We start from the raw sequence: 26,836 nt of genomic DNA on the forward strand, positions 1-26,836 counted from the left end.
TCAAACAAAACAAAAAACTAATTTCACAGCAATATGTCAGTATTTATGGAGTCGAAACGTACAACATTGGACAAAATTGAACACAGTGTTTGAATGTGTATCTGTGTGCTTTCTTTGACTGTTTCCTGTCTCCCTGATGGTTTTTGACAGCATCGTGCATTTATTTTTTCGGTTTAGTTATTTTTTCTGTGTAATGTCTTCATGTTATATTAAATTCTGCAGGGGTGACCTTGAAAAAAGAGAGCATGCTCTCAGTGGCCCTTTTCCTGTTTTAAATTGAGGATGAGGACAATATTGATGATGATGAGTGATTTTCTTGTATATTATTGAATTATCTGAATCACATGGTACCACGTCTGCTTCCACTGATATGTTTATGAGAAAAAAAATCTATTTTAAATGTCCACAGCTGTATTCAGAGGAGGTGGAAGTGGTGGTGGTGGCCTAAGTGCTGAAGAGTATTTCATTGAGGAAAGATAAGAAAAAAAAAAAATAGTTTTACCGTTTCCATTCTTCCAGGAGCCATCTGGTGAGAATCTCGAATTCCCCACAAAACAAGCCCACGTTTGAATCATAACAGAGATGCGAGAACACTTGTTTTACTCACAGACTGAGCAGGAGCCAACACTTGGCACAGTGTAGCTTCCTTCTGAAAGAGAAGCAGAGGAAAGCCTGACCAGACCAGGACTCGTGGTGGGTGGCCATCTGTCTTAAAAGAAAGCGAGGGAAGGAGACAGACAGAGAGAGAAAACAGAGAAGAAAGAGAGATGAACACAAGTTCCAAGCAGAGATGTTCTGTATGAAAGTAACAAAAGCCGTAGTACATGACTAAGAGGAGGATAATGATGCGATGATGCAGTGATTCGTAACAAAGCAAGATGACACGCATGCTGTCCTAGCAGAAGACTACAGCTCAACACCAAATATGACACATTTTGTTGTGAATTGCTGCTGAGTTATGAGGAACTGTGAGAAGAAATCATTCAATCAAGAGGAAATGATGGTCCCCCTTTCAGCCAAATGCACTTCAAAAGGTTGAAACACCACCACGCTGATATGCATGTCCATAGAAATGCGAATAGTCACCAAATTCAGGTTCATAAAATATGTTCCTAGCAATTTTAATGACGCTAAAAGACAAATAAAATACGAGCAAAATATAGAATGCATCTCATTAATCTCATGTTTATAATAGACATTCTAAAGAGGTGGGTTATGAAACAATCGAGGCTCGGTGAGTGAGCGAGGCCGACAGGACGTTGGCATCAGAGGAGCAGAGGCAGCAGAAGGAGTTTGCCTCTTCTAGAGGGAGCTGTTACTCCAGCTGTTACTCTGGACTGAGACACAACATTAATAGCGCCCTCTGCTGTATTAAATAATAAAGTTGCTATATACAAAATGATAACTTGCTTGCCTCTTACAATATAAATGATAAAAGTTGATACGTGATTTCACTCCAAATCTAGCATTAACACTATTACATGTCAAGTTGCTTGTATAAAAGGTAGATAACCCATAGTGTGGGTTTAAAAGAGGGAAACAAAAAGGCTTTAGATTTGTAGAGTAATACTCAAGTCATCATCAGTCATATTTTTGTCTCACATTTTATTCATTTGAACATGTCATTTACAATTTACAAATGTTTAAAATGAAGACCCTCTCAAGGAAAACAAATAAATACGCGGATATTGTTTTAGTTCTGGTAAAAAGACTTTAGGAAAATGCAACCATCACTGAATGACATTAGTTGACTTTGAAAAGTGATATACTCTTTCTCTCTGTAATATGCGATTGTTGGTTTTTTTTCACCCTTTCAGCTAGGACATGTGCATGGGAACATCGCGGAAGCTGAAATGTGCAGTTTTAAAAACAAAATGTGGCAAATTCAACAGATTCATATTGAAGAGCGAGCACCTGAAGTTGATGGTCACTTTATGTAGGCCACGTGTCGACGTGTTGTTGTTGTTGCAGTAGAACAGTTTGAGACCGAGACACAACCACAGCACGAGCCCTGCAACCTTCAGAGAGGACAGGTGCAAAATGTTGTGGACCAACTATATCAAAAATAAAAGTGAAACAGGCCAGTCCTTGTGTCATTTTTGTATACAGTCTAAGAAAAGTGTTTAAGTCGGCCCATAAATATCTGCACATATGACTGAAATAAATACATAAAACATTAAAGCATGTGCTGCTGTGATTATTAAAACTGTCAGTGTAGGGATCAGCTTCTGTTAAAGAGCACCAGGCCTTTGACAGTAGACAGGCGAGTGTGACATAAATAATCTACACCAGTCATTCCCTGAGTCTGGGTCAGAACCAACACATGGGTTGTTTTTGTTTTTTTAGATCACCAAACAAACCCTTTCCTTTTCCTAACAAGTTTTTAAATAACACAGAGTTACAGAAATGTCAGTAAAAACAATGATATATTTATTATGGTAAACAAGTTATGCAAATTTGCTCCGTGATGAATGATGAATCGGGTGACAAGGGTTTGTCGACCTTATTCAAAAAAGGCTCCCTGTATAATTTTGGAGACACCGATCTACACCATAAGGTGGCGTGAGACTGATGCTGTTTTCTGGACGGTCAATCCAACCAAATATATGTGTTTAAAGGTGAAGTAAGTAGTTTATAGTGCCATCTAGAGGAGAGGCTGAAATTTACAACAAAGAACTGCTCCTCTGCTCACCCCCTCCCTTCCCTGAGCGCTACGGTATCCGCAGCCGGTCAAATGCCGTCCTCGTCGTCTTTCTCCGTGTCAGCAGATGAGGTTCGTGAGGCGAGGGAGAGGGCGAGCTACCGCGGCCGTAGCAGACGAAGCGGAGAGAGTGGAGGCGGGACTTCCGCTACAAGTAAAGCAACGCTTGATTTGTTCTCTCGCGTTTGTCCTTACAGGCTCCGGTAGAAACATGGCGTCTCGTTGCCAACAGTGGCTATGCAACCGCGGCCCGCGACCATGTTATTTTACATGACTTTTTGAAATACTACGAAAATGAAACAAAAACTATTATACAACGACTAGACAATGCAGGAGCACATAATATGTATAAAAGAGTGGATTTTTGGTCATATAAACCCATAAATACTACACAGTGTCCCTTTAAATAAGGCCCACGTTAGTCAAAACTGTCAGTTGTGAGCTGGTATTATCAATACATATCATCACACGGAAGAAAAACAGGACGACGCGCTTTATCAGCACATTCCATCAAGATTCCCCACACATATTTCACCATCAGGTGCCACAGAAAAACATTTACTGTAAGCCATAAACTCCATTTCAGATAACTGTTGTGTTATTGTGGACAGGGTGACTTTATTTTGTGTTTTCAGGATGCGTTTCAACCAACCCTCAAGTGTAGGCCGATGTCTTGTGATTGTAACAGCTTTTGAATTTATTCACTCTGAGATGCTACGTTGACGGCCAACTCTCTGGTACTGTGGAGACGTCTTCCTCGAAACGATGCGGCCGCAGCAACTGTCACTGTGGTGAAACCTGTTCGACAAGAACAAATACACACACACACACACACACACACACACACACACACACACACACACACACACACACACACACACACACACACCACCATCTCAGCAAATATCACATGTCTTTGCACTGCAATGTGTCCTTCTAGCAAATATACACACAACGTGCATCGTATATAATCCCACCTGGTTAATCGCAGCTCTGTGTCTATCTCCTCCAGTGTTTTCCCTTTGGTTTCTGGCAGCATAAAGTAAAAGAATACAGCAGCGGTCACAGCGGTCACCCCGTAGAGGAAAAACACCTTCGACAGACCGATCGCATCTGTTGAATAGAAACATGTTTTACTCTCTGATGACAGGGATGTTTTAACTTATGAACAAAGTAAATAATTGTAAGCTTGCGACCATGTGAAAATATGCAAAAATGTATTCACAAATGATGTCCCTTCAGTAAGACATACTGTTATTAGAGACCGAGCACGCAGCGTGCGAGAACCCTATTGTAATTGAAAGAATTATTATTTTTCTCTCCACGGAATCTCGAATTTGAACCCCTGAACGTGCGTGAAAACGGAAAAAATATTGTCACGCAAACCAGAACTGCCGAGAAATTCGATAAAAATAATGGACGTGCGAAAAACCAATGCAAAATGGCTCAGTAGAGCACCCACAGGTCAAACCACTGAATTTGGTGGGAACATTGTCCGGGCAAAGTCGGACAAAAAATCCTTGAGACCATGACCTCAACTCAACAGGAATTCGGCCATCTTGGATTTGTTCTTCTCCCACCCAAAATGTTTGCCGCGTACCTCCTCCCACAATTTTGAGAAAACCCCCACACATCCTATATCGAAACGTGCAGTTTGAGCGGTAATAGCCGGCTATGACTTTTCTAAGTGTTTCGAGTAACCATGGCATGGTTTTTTTTGGCAAATTCCGATGTCTCGCCGCGAAACACGAAGTGTGCTTTAACTACGCCATACATTGACCAATTGGCATGAAACTTCATAGGTGACACGAGACCCCACCCCTGAACATGTCTACAAACGCAAATTTGACCCAAACGCGATGTCGGGCCATCTTGGATTTGTTCTTCTCCCACCCAAAATTTACTCCCACAGTTTTGAGAAAACTGTTTTAGACAAACAGACAGCACAACACTTTTGTGTATTACGTCGGAAGATTCTATTCTGTGTAGAGGTGTATAAGACACAGACACGACATGTTGCACGTGTCCCACAATAAGAGCTCAGGTGTTCAGATTTACAGTATTCCATTCATGTTGCTCAACAAGCCATGCTAGTTAGTCAATATTTACAAAAGTGAAAATGACATAACATAATGACATGTCTCCAGATTCTCCCGCCGGCTGTTGCCTCGTCTTTTCTGCAGATAATGTCAGTATGTAAGCTTATAAGCGACTGTCTCAAAGAAGGTGCTTATTCAAATCACTGCACCACTAATTTCAGATCAGATCATGAGATTAACGAACTACTGAACCTCTGCAATAACACGATTAAGTTATGATCGTTCGACAGCATTTGTTTTTAGTTATTTAAGACCGTAACCAGACAGGATCAACAGGACTTTTTCAATGCTACTGTCAGTGGACTGTCAACTTCATAAGTAAACATAGATGAAGCCAAACCACCTTTGTTACGCCTGCCATTTCCTGAGAGTCACTCATCCAAGCTGCGCGTAAAAACAGGAACAGGGTTCTTTTACGGAAACTCACCAACAACATTCAAGAAAGTGAATGTGACCAGCAGGTTGGCGGCCCAGTTGAAGCAGCTGGTGAATGCGAATGCCCGTCCTCTGACAGCAGTGGGAAATATCTCACTCAGGAGAAGCCAGGTCACTGGTTAAAGACAAAAGTTATTTAGTTTTTTTTACAGTGTTTATATTTTTGTATTATTTTACTGAGTTTATTTGCATGGATTTTTTGTTTTGTTTAAACTAGCAGTACAGTTGTATTACCTCTCTGAGTGTAGCTCAAAATAAATATGGAATGAGTCAACATAATCTGATTATTAAAGGTCCAGTCTTTAACATTTAGGTGGTGTCTGGTACATTAAGGCCACCATAGTTCCTTGATGCACTTGAGAGAGGAGCAGTAAGATTTGTTGCAATCTGCAGTCTCACAGTTACCGTAGATGACACTAATTCTTACACACTGGACCTTAATATATCTAATTCAAAGAAGAAGAAAAAAGTATTGAATTATTATACACACTTGGTCCAAATCCAACGGAATACGCACTGACGACGGCCATCATACAAAGGAGAATCGCCCAGTTCACCACTGTGTCATGGGTCGTAGTCGGCACAGCAGGTTCCAGTGGCTTTTGTCCAACTTCATCAAATGACACATTTCCATGATGTGTATTGTTATTGAAAAGCCCGAGTCTCTCATCAAGAGGTAAGTCAAAAACTGACTGATTTACAGCAGTTAGCTGAGGTAGATGTGTTGCGTTAACAGAATTACAAGACTTCTTAGCATTCATTGGCAAATGCACACAGAAGGCTCCAATGATTATCAGACACAGGGCCATTACAGAGCATCCACCGATGAGCATTGGTCTCCTGCCCACTCGGTCTGAAAAGACCATCGAGATCAGAGTTGCGATCACTTTGACCAACCCCAGGCCTGTGGATGCCAGAAGTGCTGCGTTGGTGCTCTGAAAGCCCACTGAGCTGAAGATGGTGGAGGCGTAGGATAAAATATTGGGCTGACCTGTGAACTGCTGAAAGAGCACTAGCCCGAGACCAATGACAGTCCGAGTCCTCATGTTGTCTTTACTCTGGAACAGGTACATGCTGTCACACTGAGCCCTCGTGCTGTCTTTGCTGGAGGTGAGTTTTGAGTCATCTGCTTCTTGAATTTCTGCGGGACTCATGAGGACTCTTTCAGTCTGACAGCAGTAGCTTACATCTTTCTTCATGCTGGACGAAAGAAACCATACAGAGAGCAGCTGAAGCAAAGTCGGGAATATAGCAAATCCAAACATCCACTTCCATCCTCTCCTGGAGTCAGAAAGGAGGTAGTTCACAGCATATGCAACCAGGATCCCCACAGTAATCCCAGCTTCATACAGTATTACCATGAAGCCCCTGCGGTCTGGACTAACCATCTCAGACACAAAGATGCAGCAGGACATGGAGGATATACACATGGCAAAGCCCACGGTTATCCTCCCGACCACTAACGCAAGGTAGGAGCTGATGAGCAGGACCAGGCTGCCTGTCAGGATAAGGATGTTGCTGAGGAGGATGGCGTTCCTGCGTCCGTGGCGGTCAATCAGCCAGCCGCCAATGGTAGAGGCTAGCAGCGCTCCGAAAAACAAAGAGCTGACCAGAGCCTCCTGCTGGACACACGAGAGACTGAACTCTGCCTTCAGCTGAAACAAGGCACCTGAGATTATGCCCAGCTCATAACCAAAGACCAGGCCACCCAGAGTGGACACCACACTGGCCAGTGGGAGGATGGAGGAACCTAGGAGTATGGAAACAAATGTAGATTAATGCTCTTCTATGTGATTGTCTGTTCCACCATCAGGGATTATAAACATTAATTAGGGTAATGTCATTGCACTGCAGAATTGCCGCTAATAATATTGTTGCCAATGCTACAGTACTACGCACTGTGCACTGTGACCGAGCTGCAGCAGCGAAAGCAGAGTCATCAGACAAGGCACACATGGAAATCATTTAAATTTCTGCAGTTATGTGATTAATTGGTAAAGAAATAGTTATAGCAATAGTTTAGCCATTCTGTATTGTCCTCTCAGAGATTATACACAGGATGACTTACTGTAGCCACAGGTAGAAAAAAACTAAATGTCATGTGGATGATGACACACCCCAAAGGTAAGCTTATTTTGTCTTGTCCCTTGTTTAATGGAGTGTGTCTATTGTTCAGTGCTGTGCTTGACGTAGATTAAATAAGGCATGAATTAGACCAGATTACATGAATAATACCCAACACTCGCAATGCTGCGTTTGACCTGGCAGGATGTTCATTGTGTGGTGCACGTTCAGTAACAGAATCTCATACCTTTGATTATCATATATATATATATATATATATATATATATATATATATATATATATATATATATATATATATATATATGTATATTCATATATATATATATATATATATATATACATATATATTTTTTATAATCACTTGTGTCAGAGTATTTTTTGTGCATTGTGTGTTTTACACAAATAGCACATGAGTGTGTATGTTTTTGTTGTGAGAATCTGCAAAGTAAAAATACAGGGTTGTTCAAGTCAAACACTATAATACATGTGGGGATAATAACAATGATCATTCAGTCCTTGCAGTACACACTGTGTCATCTAAATCTTAAAGGTGACAATATAATTAGTATTATTCAAAACAGAGATAAAGCACAACACAATAATTGCAGGAATAATTATTAATTATTCATGGTTGCTATCTACAAATGTACAATTAAATAAAACTGAGTCATTACTGGCAATAGAGTTTCTGTTATTTATTTATTTTTAAATCAACTGCAATCAACTACCTGTATCTAATCTAAAATGTCTGTATATATTACAACAGATTTCATATTCTAGTTAGTTTTGACCATGACCATTGTCATCTGCAGCTGTTCATCACCACACTACCCTTTGATGTGAAGCATCTTTTGACAAAATGCAAATGAGGCAGGCTGTTTTTTTTTGTTGTTTTTTTTTATGGTAAATGCAGTCTCAGAGATTTCAACATTAAAAAATGACTCTACACATATCACAATTATCAAATCTGCAAGGGATCGTCATTCAAATATCTGCTACCTAATTAACACTTTACAAAAAGCTTACCCATTGCTCGTGTCCCGTTATGTGCACGTCACTCACGCTCTGCGGAACTTGAAACGTTTCTTAGAGGACTTCATCTGTGAAATACAAACAAAACACACAATAGTGACTGATAGTTGCCGTGGTGCCCTCCTGTTCTCCTGCTCTGACACCCACAGAGAGTCTCGTGTCCTGCTCAAAGAAAAGACAGCAGAGCCAACAAGTGTTTGTTGTTGCACGCCCATCACCATGACAACCCTGGAGACTGCCAGGACTTCATTAGGGTGTCCACTTCAGACAGCCTGAACTAATTGCACATCTGTGTAGAGATCTGTTTTTATTTTTAAATTTCAATTGTGTTTATAAGTTAAAGCCTTTGGTACTTTTAATAGAGAAAACACTGCATATTTATCTGCACAATTAGCCTGTAACTTTAAAACCTGTAACTGGTTTTACTGTTAGATAAATTTTACTGTTAGATAAATCAATTAATCCAATTTATCCTCCACATGAGGGTTATGGGAAATGGAGCAATCCCGGCTGATGCAGGGTGAAAGGCAGGGTTACACACTGGAGAGGTCACAAGTTCATCGCAGGGCCAACACACAGAGATTAACAATCATTCACACAGTGAATTTAGTGTCCAATTAACCTTAATTCATGTTTTTGGACTGTGGGATGAAACTGGTGGAACCCAATGAAAGATGCAAACTCAAGTGGCAATCTGGCCCCGCCTTTTGCCAGCTGGAACTGGCACCAGCAGCACTGTGACACTGATGTGGAGGATAAACCGGTAGACGATGGATGGATGGATAGATGACTTTAAAGCTCCAGTGCAAGCATCATCTGCTTGAAATGTTTCTCCAGAATCCACTTATCAGATGGGCAGCATTTTTTTAAACCCTAACCCAGGGGTCACCAACGTGGTGCCCGCGGGCACCTGGTAGCCCGCAGGCAGCCAATACGGTGCCCGCGGGCTCACTTCACTTCACCTCACTTGCATGTATCCGTATGATCGCTCAGTAAAATATCTTTGATATTGTTTATAAAAACTGGTTATTGTTAGGAGTAAGCACTGGAATGAATGTGTATGCAGTTTAATGCATAATATTAATCATTTAAATGGTAAACAAAAAAAAAATGTTAATGTGGTAGCCCTCCATATTATTTTTTACCCTTCAGGTAGCTCTCATCTCAAAAAGGTTGGTGACCCCTGCCCTAACCCAACCTGTTCCCACCATCTCACTTTACTGGTATACTGTTGCTGTCATGCCTCTGCCTTTAAAAGTAATCACGTCCTGTGTGTGCGCAGCATGAGAATGTCACCAGGTGACACAAAACACAACACAGGGTGCTCCCTGGCTCTCTCCTGAGGCACGGCCCGCCCATGTATGGCACTTACTCCCCAACACAAAAAGCATTGCAAAGGAACACAAAAAGTATTGCAAGAGAACACACAAAGTATCCCGAGGGAACACAAAAGTCTACAAATATTTCCCACCATGACCCTACCCGGGCTCAGTATGAATGTAACAAACATGTCAGGTTACATGGTACAGCTTTAATTGTGTGGCTGATCAGTGTAGGATTACATGCAGCACGGGTGCATGTAATTTTTCATTTTCATTTTAAACATTCTCTCTCTCTCTCTCTCTCTCTCTCATGCACACACACACACAAAGACCATGTCCGGCACAAAGTTCGTACCTGTTTGTAACGGGACACAGAGACTGCGGTCACGCCAGCCGTCTTTCGTTTTCCCGTGGTCAAGCCAGCCGCTCCAACATTTCAAGTGCGCCCTTACTGCCAACACTATGGCAAATACTTTGGGACAACTGGGAAAGTCAGCGCGTTGGCTCGCTTACTGCAGCGTATAGAAACTTCCGGTTTTCAAAATAAAACGTGGGTATTGAATGTATGAATATATATATATTTTTATTATATATTTTTTCATTTTTTTTAAAGAAAGAAATAATGTGTCTCATGAAGCAAGTGTGATCCTGCACTGATTTTGGGAGAGCAGCTGAAATAACCTGGAAACTATTGAGCTAAAATGCTCATATTTAAATTATAAAAATTATAAAAAATATAAAATTACTATAATGGAATAAAAAAAAAGGTGTGTCCTGACTAGGCAGTCTAGTACTATGTGTCTGCACTGATTTGGAGTCTTTAGGTCACATGATCTGGAAGCTATTGAGCTAAAATACTAATATTGACATTAAAAAAATTATTAAAAAATATAAAAAGGTCTAAAATGGAATAAAAAAAAGGTGTGTCCTGACTAGGCAGTCTAGTACTATGTTTCTGCACTGATTTAGAGTCTTTAGGTCACATGACCTGGAAGCTATTGAGCTAAAATGCTAATATTTACATTAAAAATAATATAAAAAATATAAAAAGGACTAAAATGGAATTAAAAAAAAGTGTGTCCTGACTAGGCAGTCCAGTACTATGTTTCTGCACTGATTTGGAGTTTTTAAGTCACATGACCTGGAAGCTATTGAGCTAAAATGCTAATATCTACATTAAAAATATTAGAAAAAATATAAAAAGGTCTTAAATGGAATAAAAAAAGGTGTATCCTGACTAGGAAGTCTAGTACTATGTTTCTGCACTGATTTGGAGTTTTTAAGTCACATGACCTGGAAGCTATTGAGCTAAAATGCTAATATTGAGATTAAAAAAATTATAAAAAATATAAAAAGGACTAAAATGGAATAAAAAAGGGTGTGTCCTGACTAGGCAGTCTAGTACTATGTTTCTGCACTGATTTGGAGTCTTTAGGTCACATGACCTGGAAGCTATTGAGCTAAAATGCTAATATTGAGATTAAAAAAATTATAAAAAATATAAAAAGGACTAAAATGGAATAAAAAAGGGTGTGTCCTGACTAGGCAGTCTAGTACTATGTTTCTGCACTGATTTGGAGTCTTTAGGTCACATGACCTGGAAGCTATTGAGCTAAAATGCTAATGTTTACATTAAAAAAATTATAAAAAATATAAAAAGGACTAAAATGGAATAAAAAAGGGTGTGTCCTGACTAGGCAGTCTAGTACTACATGTCTGCACTGATTTGGAGTCTTTAGGTCACATGACCTGGAAGCTATTGAGCTAAAATGCTAATATTGACATTAAAAAAATTATAAAAAATATAAAAAGGACTAAAATGGAATAAAAAAGGGTGTGTCCTGACTAGGCAGTCTAGTACTACATGTCTGCACTGATTTGGAGTCTTTAAGTCACATGACCTGGAAGCTATTGAGCTAAAATGCTAATATTTACATTAAAAAAATTATAAAAATTATAAGAAGTACTAAAATGGAATAAAAAAAGGTGTGTCCTGATTAGGCAGTCTATTACTATGTTTCTGCACTGATTTGGAGTTTTTAAGTCACATGACCTGGAAGCTATTGAGCTAAAATGCTAATATTTACATTAAAAATATTATAAAACATTAAATTTGAGGATTGAAGCTCAATAGCTTCCAAGTCAGGTGACCTAATGACTTGAAATGTGTGCAGAAACATAGTACTAGACTGCCTAGTCAGGACACACCTTTTTTTATTCCATTTTAGTCCTTTTTATATTTTTTATATTTTTTTTAATGTAAATATTAGCATTTTAGCTCAATAGCTTCCAGGTCATGTGACCTAAAGACTCCAAATCAGTTCAGAAACATAGTACTAGACTGCCTAGTCAGGACACACCTTTTTTTTCCATTTTAGTCCTTTTTATATTTTTTATATTTTTTTTAATGTAAATATTAGCATTTTAGCTCAATAGCTTCCAGGTCATGTGACCTAAAGACTCCAAATCAGTTCAGAAACATAGTACTAGACTGCCTAGTCAGGACACACCTTTTTTTTCCATTTTAGTCCTTTTTATATTTTTTATATTTTTTTTAATGTAAATATTAGCATTTTAGCTCAATAGCTTCCAGGTCATGTGACCTAAAGACTCCAAATCAGTTCAGAAACATAGTACTAGACTGCCTAGTCAGGACACACCTTTTTTTTCCATTTTAGTCCTTTTTATATTTTTTATAATTTTTATAATTTAAATATTAGCATTTTAGCTCAATAGCTTCCAGGTCATGTGACTTAAAAACTCCAAATCAGTGCAGAAACATAGTATTAGACTGCCTAAGCATTGTAGCTTCCAGGTTATTTCACCTGCTGGCTCAAAATCAGTGAATGATCACACTTGTTTAATGAGACACACCTCTTAATGTTTTTGTTTATTATTTAGAAATACAAAACAAATCTTAACACTCATATTTACAAAAATAAAGTTTTGGCACATTTAATACTCACTTTTATTTTGAAAACCGGAAGTTTCCACACGCTGCAGTCAGCTCGCAAACGTATTTGACATAAAGTCGGCAGTAAGGGCGCACTTGAAATGTTGGAGCGGCTGGCTTGACCACGGGAAAACGAAAGACGGCTGGCGTGACCGCGGTACACAGAGGTGCAGCAGACCCACACCACCCATCATCTGTCCCCGCTAATATCACAACAGTCCGGAGCTGTGAGGAGCCTCTTCAGTAGCCGCCGACTTCTGCACATCAGTCTGCTTCTGTGTTAAACCAACAACAACATAGACTCGCCGCAAAAGCTGGGGGGGGATTAGCCAAATTAAGACGCTCCTCTGAAACTCCACTGACTCTCCAGGAAGTTTGAGCTACGTGGCAGCAGCAGCCGTGTCAAGTTGCAAAGGGAGGAAAGTTGTTGCCCAAAGGAAGTTTTGACGCCAGAGGTCGACATCTGCTGAGCAGCATAGTGCACATTTTACCATGTTCGTAGTAACAGCAGCAAATGATAACGACACCGTAAAAGTATAGCATTGTTGACGTTAAACACGCAGAACGGTAACACTTTCCCTCAATGAAAACAACTTCATTTCATGCGAGCAATTCTTATCTGTTCATCGTTTTAAATAGTACTCGTAAAAAAAAGTCCTGTTCCATTGTTGAGTAAGGAGGAGTGTAATTCGTCTGTAAAAGAACGCGTGCCAACACTTACAGTAGGTCTCAGGTGTAGTGAACTGCTAAAGCCAATAGGAGGCGGTAGTGCGACTAAATAGCTGTAAAGCGCCGTGAAAGGAAGAAGAAGAAGGAACGAGGAAGCATGGTGGCTCCGAATCCCAGTATGGCGGTGCCAGAGCTACTGAGTAAAGCGGAGTTAATGAAACAGGGAGCAGAAGCGCGAGTGTACCGGGTACAGTTTCTCGGGAAACCGGCTATAGTGAAGGAAAGGTTTCCGAAACGATACAGACACCCGGTGCTGGACGAGAAGCTGACGCACCGCAGGGCGGTGCAGGAGGTTCGCTCCATTCTGCGCTGCCGCAGAGCAGGTGGGTTCAAACCACGACACGGCGAACTCAGCAGGAGCTAAATACTCTGCTCACTAACAAGTGTTTTGTTGTTTTCTATTCATATAGACGTTTACATCCTCCATTACACGGTTTCTTCAAATCTCACTCGGGGGCAGAAATCACCAGACTGACATGTACCATAATACCTATTAGTATCGAACATATTTAACAATATTATTGTGCTTTTTGTGGGGCTATATTTAGTGTAGTTATTGAAATGAGGATGTACATCAGGTTCAGATCAAGTTAATAGTATATTGCTCTACAGTAAGAGACGTATTGGTGACTATTTTAGAATTGGGAACTGAAAAAGAGAAATGTTATTATGTTACCTAAATGACACTGTACTTTAAGGCCACAAGAGGGCAGGACACACTTATACTTTGTACTGCTGACCAACATCAGAGCCTCATTCTTACTGTATGTTGTCTTTTTTTTGTCTTTCTACTGTCAACAAACTGACATGGAATCATTGATGTTCTGTAGAAGTGAACATAGTCTTCCGGCGTCTCTGTATTTGTGATGTGACCATGTCTGATATTGAAAGTTCACAGAGGTCGGCTGCTTCAAGGCTCCTATTGGATGATATACAGGTGACAGTCATGACACAGGTTTCCTCTCATATGTGTCATGCTTCATTGTGAACATAATTTACAAAATCGTCATCATGTTTGATTGGAGAAAGGAGTCTTGTAATTGAGACAGTTCATCTGATGTTATCAATCACATTAGAAGTAGGCTAATGTTATTTTCAAAAACACATCTGTATTGGGTCACATTTTACAAAGTCAAGTGGCACATCCCTTTTATGAAATGAATGGAACTTCATAAAAATTCATATAATATCTATGAGACATTCATATAAATTTCCATCTGTAAAAGTGGGCACAAGGCTGAGAGACACAAATGCAGCACGTCAGTTGGAAATACACATCACATCTGCAATGGTTGCGTCTGTCATCACTCTAGTTTTAGGAGCAACTAAACAGAGAAACATGTCAATTCTGTCAGTGCTGTTTTAGTTTGAAAACTGAGAAGTGATGAAGAAGTTACCCACGGTCACTTTCTAATTGACTCAGTTATCGCTGTCATCATTTACTTTTATTTTCACCTAATCATCGGTCTGATAAACATTTTCACCACTCATTAGTTTTAGTTTCTTAGACCAATACAGTCAATTACTGTTTTGTGTTTACAGTGTCATCTGTATGTCCAGTTTACATATGGTCAATATGTAACACAACATTGCCCAATCAAGCCCATCCTTATTTTTGACACTAAAACCTAAGTTTCTAGTAACCACTGTCTTTGGAGCCATACACACACTGTGACTAATCGGTCTCCTTTAACTTCCCTCCTCAGGCATATCTGCCCCTGTCGTCTACTTTGTGGACTACACCTCCAACTGTATTTTCATGGAGGAAATTCTGGGTTCATCGACTGTGCGTGACTACATCACCTCCACTCGGCAGTCGGATTCCTGTCACGAACAGAAGCTGGAGCAGCTCGCTCAGCGGGTCGGCCAGGTTCTGGCCAAAATGCACGATGAGGACGTCATCCACGGAGACCTGACCACCTCCAACATGCTGCTGAGACACGGCCAGGAGGACAAAGAGTCTGACCTCGTCCTCATTGACTTTGGCTTGAGTTACATCTCTGCTCTGCCAGAAGATAAAGGGGTGGACTTGTATGTTTTGGAGAAGGCTTTCCTCAGTACCCATCCCAACACCGAGGCTCTGTTCCAGAAGCTGCTGAAGAGCTACACGGTCTCATCCAAGAAGTCGTCAGCTGTCATTAAAAAGCTTGATGAGGTTCGGTTAAGAGGGAGGAAGAGGTCCATGGTGGGATGATGATCAAATCTTTCACAGGGATGTGCCTTTGAAAACACGCTAAAATCGAAATATATATTTGTGCACAAAAGGCAGTTTTATATGCAGTTATTACAAAAAAATGTTTTTTGTCATAAAGCTTTTGCTTCTCATGATGGACTGTAATGAGGTTTGGCACTTTTCATGAGTTTTTCTGACTACATTTTAAAAAGTGCACCAGGAATACATTACTTCTAGTCAAACATCAAACTATTAATAATTAAGCAATTACTAAATTATAATTAAATAATTAAAATACTATAATTATGCAGCGTGTGAATGCAGAATTGTTTAAAGGTCCAGTCTGTAACATTTGATTTACTGGCAGAAATGAAATGTACTTCTCAAAAGTATGTCTCCAAGTGTATGTTGGTGTTAAAATAAATATTGTTTTTTGTACAATAAGTCTTGTGCTTTTGATAATGCTTCTGCAGTTCCCTAACACATTTCGGAAAGGGAGCGCTGAGCAGAGGAATCCTCCATTTGTTACAATCACACTCTTAGATGTCACTAAAATTGTTCTTAAAATATACATGTTCATACAAACTTGGTGTTTCTTGATGGTTCTGTCTTAAGCCCAAATCAAATTAAATCCTTAAATTGCTTATGTAATAAAATAACATTTTTGTGTTTGTACATGTGCTATTTCATCTTCACTGTTCTGAGTGTGAGCAAGTATTATGCCAAATTAAACACGTTAAAGTTACAATTGAACATTTGAGTCTAAGAAGTATAAGTAGAAAAGGAGCTGCTTGTGGTGAAGGGATCTTCAGATTTATGAGGCAGACCATAAAAAAAAAAGGAGTGACTAAGTGAGGCAGAATGAGAACAAAGGGTAACGCTTTACAATAACAATGTTGTAATGGTATGGTTTTAACTTTGTAAAAGGGGGCAATATTATGGAAATACCATCCCATTTTAAATGAAATTCCCAGCTTGTAAATAACAATGGTATATAGATGATAATAGCACAGTAATACCATGTTATTACCAAAGTACTATCAAGGTTATGGCTTGGTCATGAGAATAACTATGGCCCATCATCAGTGTAATGTCCTGGAAACCGTTAGTGAACAAAGAATAAACCAGGTAGATCTGAGACATGATGATGAAGAGTCGACGGACCCTGCTTCTTTATAGGTATGTGTGTAAGGTAGGCTCAGTAAGGTAAGGTAGGTTTTGCATCTGTTCCTGAATTTACTTTTTCCTTCTGTACATTAACTCGCTCTTGTGAGTCAAAGTGAATGAAAAATGTACCTTTTAAACAAAAGACACTTTCAAAGAAATAACAGAAAGTACGGTAAATCACTTTGCCTTACAAAGGTTGAACAATGTTGGTATGATTAATAAACATATTTGACCACTTAAAAAAATGAAAAAATATTAAAAGAAATATCAGGAAAAAAAAAATTAAAGCTCTTACATATCATTCCAACTAACACATCTAAGGTCTGACACTGTATGGGTTCATTTTCTAAAGTGAAACTTTACAATCAAAGACACTCCATAATATCTTGTTTGGCAGAAATGTAAACAGACTTCAAGTCATAATGTAGAAATGTGTCATTATTATCAGATTTATACATCATTGTACTTAACATGAGTCTTATGGTTTACTTTTTAAGGACACATCTGGTGTTGGAAGGCATATCAGTAAACTGTAATGAGGATTATTGTAATAAAACATTCTTATTGTTTAAAAATACTGATCAATTATTCTGAATGTTGTTAGAGCATAGAGAATGCTATGTTGATGTGCAAAGTTTGGAAAGAGACTACAGACAAAACACCCAATTTCTTTCCATGTGACACATTAAAAGTGTAAAAAAAAGAAAACCATTCTGACTGTAATATTTGGGCAATATAGCTGGAGTCTCAGCTGAAGTCTCGGTTGATGAGGATCATGGGGGCCACCAGTGTCCAGACGTACAGAGTCAGACACACCCAGCTAGAGGAGATCTTCACCCACACTGCTGGCCACTTGCTGGTGACAGTATAGTCTGCCTCAGGGCTGTCAGGGAAAACACAGCCAAAGGTGGGAGAAACATCATTTCATCAACATTGATGATGTTGGACCTCCACCAGAGGAATTTCAGTCTGTGTATTTCGTAAGAATATACCTAGCTTCTGAGCCTGAAGATTCAATGATAACATCACAACAACAGTCCAAATAACTCGCGCACACAAAACTTGGACATTTGCCCCTAAAAACGCTAGGGTGAAAAAGACAACGTTTGGTCTTAAACTTGACATTTTGATGTTAAAACTGATTGAAAAGCAATAGAAAAAAGGACACCATCTATGTTTATCTGGTTCCTCATAAGCGTTGCGTTCACTTTGGCCCAGTTCACACCAGGCATGAAAGTGACAGTTCCAGTTTTTTTTGGAAAAACCAAACAAGATTTAGAAATCATGTGACACTAAAACGTTCCTCCTTTCAGTGAGCTAGAAAAATAGCAGAGAGGACAGACAAGAGACTACAATAATAGATGGGACACTGCAATAAAACGCCTTTTCATAACACACTTTTTGAACTTTGGAAGGCTACAAAGGTTCTCCAACACACTTGGATAGTCAGTTGTGAACGTGTAACTTCACTGTAGTAGCATTACTTGATGCTACAGTATTTTCAGCAACTACACAAGCTGTGCTGGGTTTATTTTTTGTGTGATATCGTTATTCGTATAAAAGGGAAGTTACTTGGAAAGAGTTTATTAAAATGAATCACCATCACATTAATATTATTAAAAACCTGTTTGCTGATAAGTGAATCTTTAATGTGAGCGTTGAACTGAAACATATCTAGGGAGTGTGTTAGGGCGGTGTGTACTGACCTGTACCAGTTGGTGAGGGTCATCATGATGTACAGTGAGGCCAGGAAGAGCATGAAGTGGAAGAAGGAGTAGCTGTACTGAACCATGTCCTGCTCATTATCCTCCACCCGCCTGGGTCCACTCAACTCCTCTGAGAGGTCGGGGCTGCTACCGCTCTCAGCCAGGATGACTGAGTCTTTGGAGGCCATGGTCAGCTTGTTCACCTGACTGGTGCTGGATGAACGAATGCTGTGAGCAGAATAGGGTCGAATGGAAAATGATTGTCATATTCAAAGAACCTAAAGCACAACCTGCAGTAACGGGTAACACACCGCACACAGCATCTTCATGAGAGGAAAGCCAAAAATTGACACTTTAGAACATTTATTTGTCAGATTCTTAGAGCTAAACGGCAGCAACAAGGTTCCTGCACTAGTCCTCATTATTTTTCATTTTGACTTCTGTTTTATTTTGCATATATTGTCTCATTTTGTTGAGGTAGGTGATCACTAAAGGGAGAAGCCCAAAATAAGAAGTGGTGTCTTATTTAGTAGATTTTCCTCACTGGGTATTTTCCTTGACTTAAGTTCCTTTTTTATTTTTATTTTCATCATTGACCCCCGCCAGGAGGTATATGTTTTCGCCGGAGTTTTTTCTTCTGTCTGTCTGTTAGCAATGTAACTTGAAAAGTCACTGATGGATTTGGATGAAATGGAAATGTCTACAATGGGACCAGGAACCAGTGATTAAATTGTGGCCCTAACCAGTACAGCTGCGTGCCGACAGGGTTTATTTTGTAGGCACTGAGCTGCCTTGGCGGAGATCTGCGCTCTCAGAGTGCTTTTCTACTTACTACACTCTTAGAAATAAGGGTTCTAAAAGGGTCCTTCTACAAGGGCTGAGGTTCTACCTGGAACCATTTGCTTCTGAATGACCCTTTCCTGAAGAAAGGCGTTTTCAAGGGTTATTGGGAACACTAATGGTTCCAGTAAGAACCATTTTGAACCTTTATAAAAAAGGTTCTACCTGAAGCCAAAAAGGGTTCTCCTATAAGGACAAGCCGAAGAACCTTATATGGTTCTACTTAGCACTTTTATTTCTAAGAGTGTATTGTTCTAATCGCAATTTGAAACGTCTCAATTTATGGTAATTCATATAATAAGTTCTCATCCTTGTATTAAAAAACAGAGCATTTAATATTTTGATGGTGTTTTGTGGTACACTGAAAAGGTGTTACAAATTCACCTAACGCATTATATCAAATGTATGTCATCCTGGAGCAGTGACCCTACCTTGAGTAGAGGATGCACAGCACAAATATGACAAGCCCCACAATACTCTGACCATCCCACCACTGTAGGTATGGAGAGTTGAGGACAGGTTCCTCTGTGCCAATGATCACCACAGCTGTATGGTTCTCTAGCTCCAGGGGAGTCAGCGTGGGAGCTGCAATCTGTTGGAAGATACTCAGCAGGCTGGGGTTGCATGCTCGGTCTGAGAGCAGGAGGGGGGAAAAGAGAGTAGAGTTTTAATCTATGGATCAGTGTGTTGAATGAGTTGGTTCTGAAGGAGTCAGACATATTCCTGACACTCATCACAAGACAGGAGCATCACAACAGTAGCTTGAAAAATCACCTTAATCCATTTAAAATGAATTGTGATGCTTTGGACTTACTGAATCAATCAACAACAGCACATGACTCTGCACCAATGCTCTTTGAGCAGAACAAACACAAAAGCACCCTCAGTGTGATCAAAGTTTCGTGTCACGCAAACCAACAAACAGCCTCACCAGGCTCATTCGACATGGCGGACCAGGTCAGAAACATGGTGTACAGGGTGATGAGGGAGGACTGTAGAAGACCTGAACGTGGCTGCGATTCCTGTGGACAAACAGATAGAATAGTCAGTAATGTTCTACACTTGCATGTTGAGTTCACAGCTTATATAAGAAAAAGAAAAACCTCTACATCTCTAAAAAAAAAAAAGAAGTAAAATCAGAATCAAAAGAGGCTCAAAACTACATCATCGGTCATGTTTATTCCAATACTGTGGGAGCCACAGACACTGATTTTATTTGTTTTTGTTCCAGAAGACTTAGGTCATGAGGAAACAAAACAATAATTATAGTTTAAAACAGACTCTGTCTCTAATTGTAGTGAAACAACATGCACATATGCAAATACTGGCCTATTGGATAACTACCGTCGACATAGTACATTTGCCACTCCCTTCAACATCATTTATTTCATGAACTGTAACTATGAAACCATTTGTGAATGTTTCTGTGTGAGTCTGATGTTGATGTGAATAAAGTGGCTCGTTACAGCAGGCATTTGGTTAACAAGACAAAAAGTCTCTGTATTCTCTCACAACTTAGACAGTAAAAGATCAACATGAGCAACAGAGAACTTTAATCCGTAATAGTAGGACTATAGTATTCTAATGCCTTTAGTGTGAAAATGTCTGGCTGAAATGTTTGATGCAGAGCAGTCTGTACCTGTACTTTGGGCAGCACAGAGAGAACAGAGGCCACTACGCAGAAAAGCATGTTGAAGCTGATGAAGAACTTGTTGATGAAGCATCCATCAGGCTTAGTGTAGAAGATGAAGAACAGTACAACTGCCGTAAACGACAGTATGTAGTTGAGCACTGTAACCACCAGCAAAGCTGAAAACAGAAGCCAGAAATGGCACGGATTGATTAGGTAATTTTCAGCTGTGAGAACTTGTCTTTTCTTCTGTGACTGTATGTGTTTATATACAGTTACAGTTACAGTTACTGAGCCACAGTGTCACCTACCTGCATACCAGACTCTGGAGCTGCCAGTCTCCATCTTGGCCACCCAGGACTCATTCCATGAGTGGGCAAAGTCCACCAGCAACACCAGCTGAATCAGAATGAAAAAGAAAGCTCCAGCAGAGCCAATCACGAACCACGCTGCACAAAACAGACGCATGGGTTATTCTACTACTCAACTGTCATAAATGATCAAATCTGTCATGATCTGAGTTGATAACATATAAAGCTCTTACTGAAGGTAAAAGGCCCATCTGGAATGTAAAAGGCGCCAACTATAATGGCGACCAAGGTAGCAAACTTAAAGAACCAAAATCTGAAAATAGATTAACGACAGTTATTAGTAATACAGAGGGTACATCAGCAATAAAACAATATGTATACATATATATACAGTGGTATGCAAAAGTTTGGGCATTCCTGTAAATGATTTTTCTTTATAAATCGTTGATTGTTTGGACAAGAAATTTCTGTTAAATATATCATATAGGAGACAGTGATATTTGAGAAGTGAAATAAAGTTTATATGATTTACAGAAAGTGTGCAAGAATTTAGAACAAAATTAGGCATAAATTTAGGCACCCTTGTCATTTTATTGATTTTAATACCTTTAGCACTAATTGTTGGAACATTGTCAGTGACCCTTGACCTCCATACACAGGTGAATCCAATCATGAGAAAGGGTATTTAAGGAGGCCAATTGTACGTGTTTCTCCTCTTTGAATCTTCTCTGAAGAGTGGCAACATGGAAGCCTCAAAACAACTCTCAAATGACCTGAAAACAATGATTGTTCAACAGCATGGTTTAGGGGAAGGATACAGAAAGCTTTCTCAGAGATTTAAGCTCTCAGTTTCAACTGTGAGGAACATTGTGAGGAATTGGAAGACCACAGGCACAGTTCTAGTTAAGGCCCGAAGTGGCAGACCAAGAAAAATCTCAGATAAGCAGAGGCCAAGAATGGTGAGAACAGTCACAGTCAACCCACAGACCAGCTCCAAAGACCTACAACATTATCTTGTTGCAGATGGTGTCACTGTGCATCGTTCAACTATTCAGTGCACTTTACACAAGGAGATGCTGTATGGGAGAGTAATGCAGAAAAAGCCTTATCTCTGCACCCGCCACAAACAGAGTTGGTGGAGGTATGCTAAAGCACATTTGGAATAAGGTGCTGTGGACTGATGAAACTAAAATAGAGTTATTTTCTCCTTTCACCCCATCTGAAGATTTTGTTTATTATGTGAACTGTTATGTCTCAGCCTAGAGATGATGTACCATGTTGTGATTTGGTGCACTAGAAATAGACATGAAATACACAATAAACATGACATTTGAATGTATCACACCTTTTTAACCATTTGACCGTTCAGTCATAATCAAATAAAGTAAACTTAAGCATGAAAATGTGTCCGTTATAGCCAGCACTATAAGAGAAGAACAGTTTAACATAGTTTAAGATTTCCATCAAACTTTAGTAATAGTAAATGAATGTGAAGGTTTTGCTTGGAAAGGTCTGCACACGCGTATGCTGAACAATAAAATGTCATTAATAAACTGCACATGAAAAGCTGAAATCTCGGCTGCTTCAGGCACGTACTTAACTCTTTGGTCTGAAGGGACTTTGGGTGTGAACCCACAGTTCCCTTGTCTAATTATCCAAATAATATCTTACCTTATGAGCTAATGTGAGGATAACATAAATATTGTTGGTTAGACCAAGTGACTTGACTTCTGGTACATGTTATGAACCATCCAAGATTAGAAAAGCACTGTAGCTGCAAATGTTATAAATGACCTTGAGGCATGAAATGTAACTGTAGGACAAAGGCCAGCTCCTGTGTAACATGTTGTATAACTTTAACACCTCTGGCCTAGCGACCCAAGTAGGAGCCAGGCTGGTTGATCATTTTCTTTGAGCTCATCACAAGCAGCACTTTTTTTATAATCCACTTGTCAAGTTCAAAGAAGTGAATCAGAAGGAAGTTAGATTAGAGAAACCCACCAGTGGTAACATTATTGTTTATAGTAATCCTTACCCGTTGTGAATGGCAGCGCGGGGGTCTCTGCTGTTCTTGGTATTAATTGTGAGGACGGAAAAGCCCAAGAACCACATGCACATCCCAAAGCAGACACGGTACACAGCCTTGTAGCCCACAAACATCTCACAGTTGACATCAGCGTCAAAGCCGGGGAAAGAAGAGCCTGCACCTTCTTTACAGAAGCCTGGGATCTACAGCATATCAAAGGAAATCACAATTTAACTTAACAAGATGATAACTGTCTTGGTATTTCATGTATTTTTCAAGTAGAACTATTTCCTTAACTACTAAATATATAAAATAAATACTTCTCTGTGATATTCTGTTTGCAATGTAATGAATTAAGAGCTGCAATTTGGATGCAGCTCTGACATAAAGCATTACAGAATTAGAGGGCATACAGCTCTACATGAGCCACTCTTACTCTTTTCAGCTGCTCATCCACACCCGGCGACAGCATGACGCACGCCACAATGGTCCCGAGCAGCAAGATGGAGGCATAGATGATTCTGGTCACTGTGGAGTTTCTGCTGTTTGGACAGCAGCTGCACATCAGACATGTTGCACTGCTGCACAGACATGGCACCTGGGACAAAGAACAATTCACACATTAACATAAGTGATTTATTGTGACACACAGACACATACCACATGCTAGGGCTGAACGACTTTGAATAGATATCTAATGGTGATTATTTTGACAGGAATTGCGATATGATTCGCGATATCAGAGGGATTCAAGGTCATTTTTACATCATTATTCTAAAAAAACATAATAACTGTGATATTTACGCAGATCTGTGAGAAACAAAAATGTTCCCTTCAGTCTGTAGAATAAGATGTTTATTAGGTCAAGACAATGATTTATGTACAATTATATTTTGACACTCTCTTGCCTTTGCAGCAAGAAGACCCGGGTTTGCGACCTGGTCTAACAAGGACCGTGTGTGTGTGGGTTTTCTCCAGGTTCTCCTGCTTCCTCCCACAGTCCAAATATATACAATATGGGGGTTAGGTAAATTGAACACTCTAAAATGTGGTTAATGTCTATTCTCGGGGTTAGGGTTATGTACGGAGAAATCTGTAAATACTTCACATGGATCACATCAAAATGATGTCTGGCTCAGCCACATGCAGTTCAAAAAGAGATAACTGAGTGGAGTCAAGAGACACATGCCTAGATTTTGTAAACAACTTAATACCCAAGCGGGGCCAGACAAGGCCAGCTTAGTACTACCACAGTCTAGGCCATGGTAATGGATGTCATGGTAATGAGTGCCAGATAAGAGCACATGACCACACAAGCACAGCCTGGATATTTGTTCATTAGCATAGAATTGAAACAAGTTCTCTGATTTTCTAGCTCCTTTAATGTGAATATTTTCTGGTTTCTTTGCTATAACCTTTTGGTCAGGTGTGTGGACAAAGCAAGACATTTTTGGACATCATCATTTCCAGGTTTGAGAGACAAAGATGACTCGATGATGAAAACAATTGCTAGTTAGTTGTAGCCCTGACACACATCTATCACAAATCATATCATATCTATTCTCATGCTGCATCAACCAGGAAACTCAGGTACAGGCAGAGAGAGTTGTATATACAGTACGTGTATGCACGTGTCTGATAATATGGTAAATTGTGATCATTTTGGTAAGAATAATCGTGACAGTAAATTGTAAATAACAGCTGAAGGCAGTGCATGTGGCTGTCCAGCAGACTAAGCCTCTTATCGTCTTGTGGTAAATGTTCCTAAAAAAAACTCTACCTCCTTCTAGTCATAATATAGTATATACTCTTCTCTTGTAGTCCACTGCTTCCATCTGTGTCCACTGTGCTGACTGAAAGTCTGGTTTGTCGTTGGCTCTGTATGACAGTTAATCCAATTAATCACGTGTAAGCAGATGACTGTGTGCTATGATTAACCCTTTGATTTGCTGTGTCTTCTTCACATCTAGCAGATACATCACTTCAGTAGTTATAGCGTAACAATAGTATTATACTCATGTTTGGGGATTTTAAAGGCGCCTTTACAATAGTGAAACCACACGTTATTCAAAGAATACAGAAAGGACATTGTGTCAATGCAGAATCTCTGCTACACGTTTGTGTGTGTGTGTGTGTGGGCAGATAATCTCCTGTACGTGTCTCTGTGATTGATTTAAACAAGGGTAACTGCCTGTAACTGTTAGCCATGTTGACCTCAGGTAAACATGGCTAACAGTGAGCAGCAGGTAAATTACCTGCTGCTCGCTCTAGCTAACGTCAAACTAAACATTCTGACGCACTTATATTATTATATACAAAAATCACAAATTGCGTACTTACCCAACTCGCGCAGGACAAGGCTCCCAGTACAGCTCCCATAACTGTCAGGTTCAACTACAACGGTAAATGGTCAGTCAGTCAGTGGATACACACACACACACACATACATACACACACAATCCTTCTTCCTCCTCCTCCTCTTGTGTGTCACACACATACACACGCGCGCACGCACATCGGTTTACGTGACTTCAGGGGACATTGCATTGATTTGCAGTCATTTCCTGGAGACTTACTCTACTATTAACCATACTACTGTCCTAATCCTAATCCTAACCCTGACCCTAACCTCAAACTAACAACAAAACATATCCTCATCTTAAAATGGAATAATTTACGTTACGGGGACTGGCTTGTTTGTCCCCACAAGGAAGACAAGTCACCATAATGTGACAGTGTAAACAGCTTTAGGTCCCCACAATATCAGTAATACACTCAGTAATACACGTCTTTCCGACGCCAACCTGTTGTAAATTGCTGTAAACTCGGTGTATCATTCTTTTGTTGTTGGTTTGTTGTTCATTCTCGATTTTGTATTTTCCAATGATCTGTTTATTTGTTATCAATAAAGTTTGGTATCTACTTACAACAATCGATATTATGTGGTGAAAAATCTTGGTACTTCTCGTACCGTTTTTAACGGATAACATTTTTTCTGGTCACATGTGACGTTTTTCTGGAACGTACCTATGATGACTTTTTACTTAAATGATCATTTATTTGACTTTCATCATATATATACTGTGACATTCTTCATACCCCAGTCCCGGCGGCATGGGCGGGCATTGGGGGGCCGTGCCCGCCCACAGAGTCAGCCGTGCCCCCCCTGGGCTTTTTATACAGTCTATGGCTGGGAGCTTTTTATTTTATTTGGGTTTTGTTTTTTACATCGGAGTGGCCAGCTCTCTATTATTTCTATCTTGGTTTATCGATCAGACAATTCAACCAATCCAACCAACGAACGAAAGCAACATGCTGGCCAATCACAGGTGGTGGGGGCGGGTCACAGATGAGATGGTACGCTGTTAGCACTTGACGTTTATGGTCGCTAGTTACTAGCAGCGCCATTCACTTCTACTGGAAACCGAAGCACTGAAGTAAAGAGTAACACTGGCGTAAACATTCATCAGGGGGTGCCACAAGTCTTCGTTTCGCTCGCAGCATTCGCTGTCCACCAGTTAGCTCCGTAAGCTCCTTGTGTCATTTAGCGCGCCTACAGTGGAACTGGAGCGGTCTGTTTATTAAAGGAAAACAGCAGCGCTACAAATAACCAGCGTACCTGTGTA

General features: G+C 39.9%; 3 protein-coding genes across 3 annotated transcripts; 1 reads left to right on the forward strand and 2 right to left on the reverse strand.

Annotated features, from left to right (window-relative positions):
- Positions 1-603: 603 nt before the first annotated feature.
- On the reverse strand, positions 604-8,351 carry slc2a10 (solute carrier family 2 member 10; the record flags this gene model as incomplete). Its single annotated transcript, XM_083892675.1, has 5 exons — positions 604-709; positions 3,679-3,814; positions 5,228-5,350; positions 5,726-6,985; positions 8,348-8,351. The coding sequence occupies 5 exons, from the start codon at positions 8,349-8,351 to the stop codon at positions 604-606; spliced, it is 1,629 nt and encodes a 542-aa protein (XP_083748801.1).
- Positions 8,352-13,475: 5,124 nt separating this feature from the next.
- Positions 13,476-15,833, forward strand: tp53rk (TP53 regulating kinase; the record flags this gene model as incomplete). The annotated part of the gene is made up of 2 exons (XM_083892113.1): positions 13,476-13,680; positions 15,064-15,833. The coding sequence occupies 2 exons, from the start codon at positions 13,476-13,478 to the stop codon at positions 15,549-15,551; spliced, it is 693 nt and encodes a 230-aa protein (XP_083748239.1). The 3' UTR covers positions 15,552-15,833.
- Positions 15,834-17,444: 1,611 nt separating this feature from the next.
- serinc3 (serine incorporator 3) lies at positions 17,445-25,589 on the reverse strand (the record flags this gene model as incomplete). The annotated part of the gene is made up of 10 exons (XM_083892122.1): positions 17,445-17,580; positions 18,404-18,631; positions 19,675-19,876; positions 20,175-20,265; positions 20,883-21,052; positions 21,185-21,322; positions 21,418-21,497; positions 23,220-23,413; positions 23,647-23,808; positions 25,551-25,589. 10 exons carry the CDS (start codon positions 25,587-25,589, stop codon positions 17,445-17,447), a joined length of 1,440 nt encoding a protein of 479 aa, XP_083748248.1.
- Positions 25,590-26,836: the final 1,247 nt, after the last annotated feature.

Source organism: Microchirus variegatus, assembly GCF_963457635.1.
Source record: "Microchirus variegatus genome assembly, chromosome: 7".
NCBI lineage: Eukaryota > Metazoa > Chordata > Actinopteri > Pleuronectiformes > Soleidae > Microchirus > Microchirus variegatus.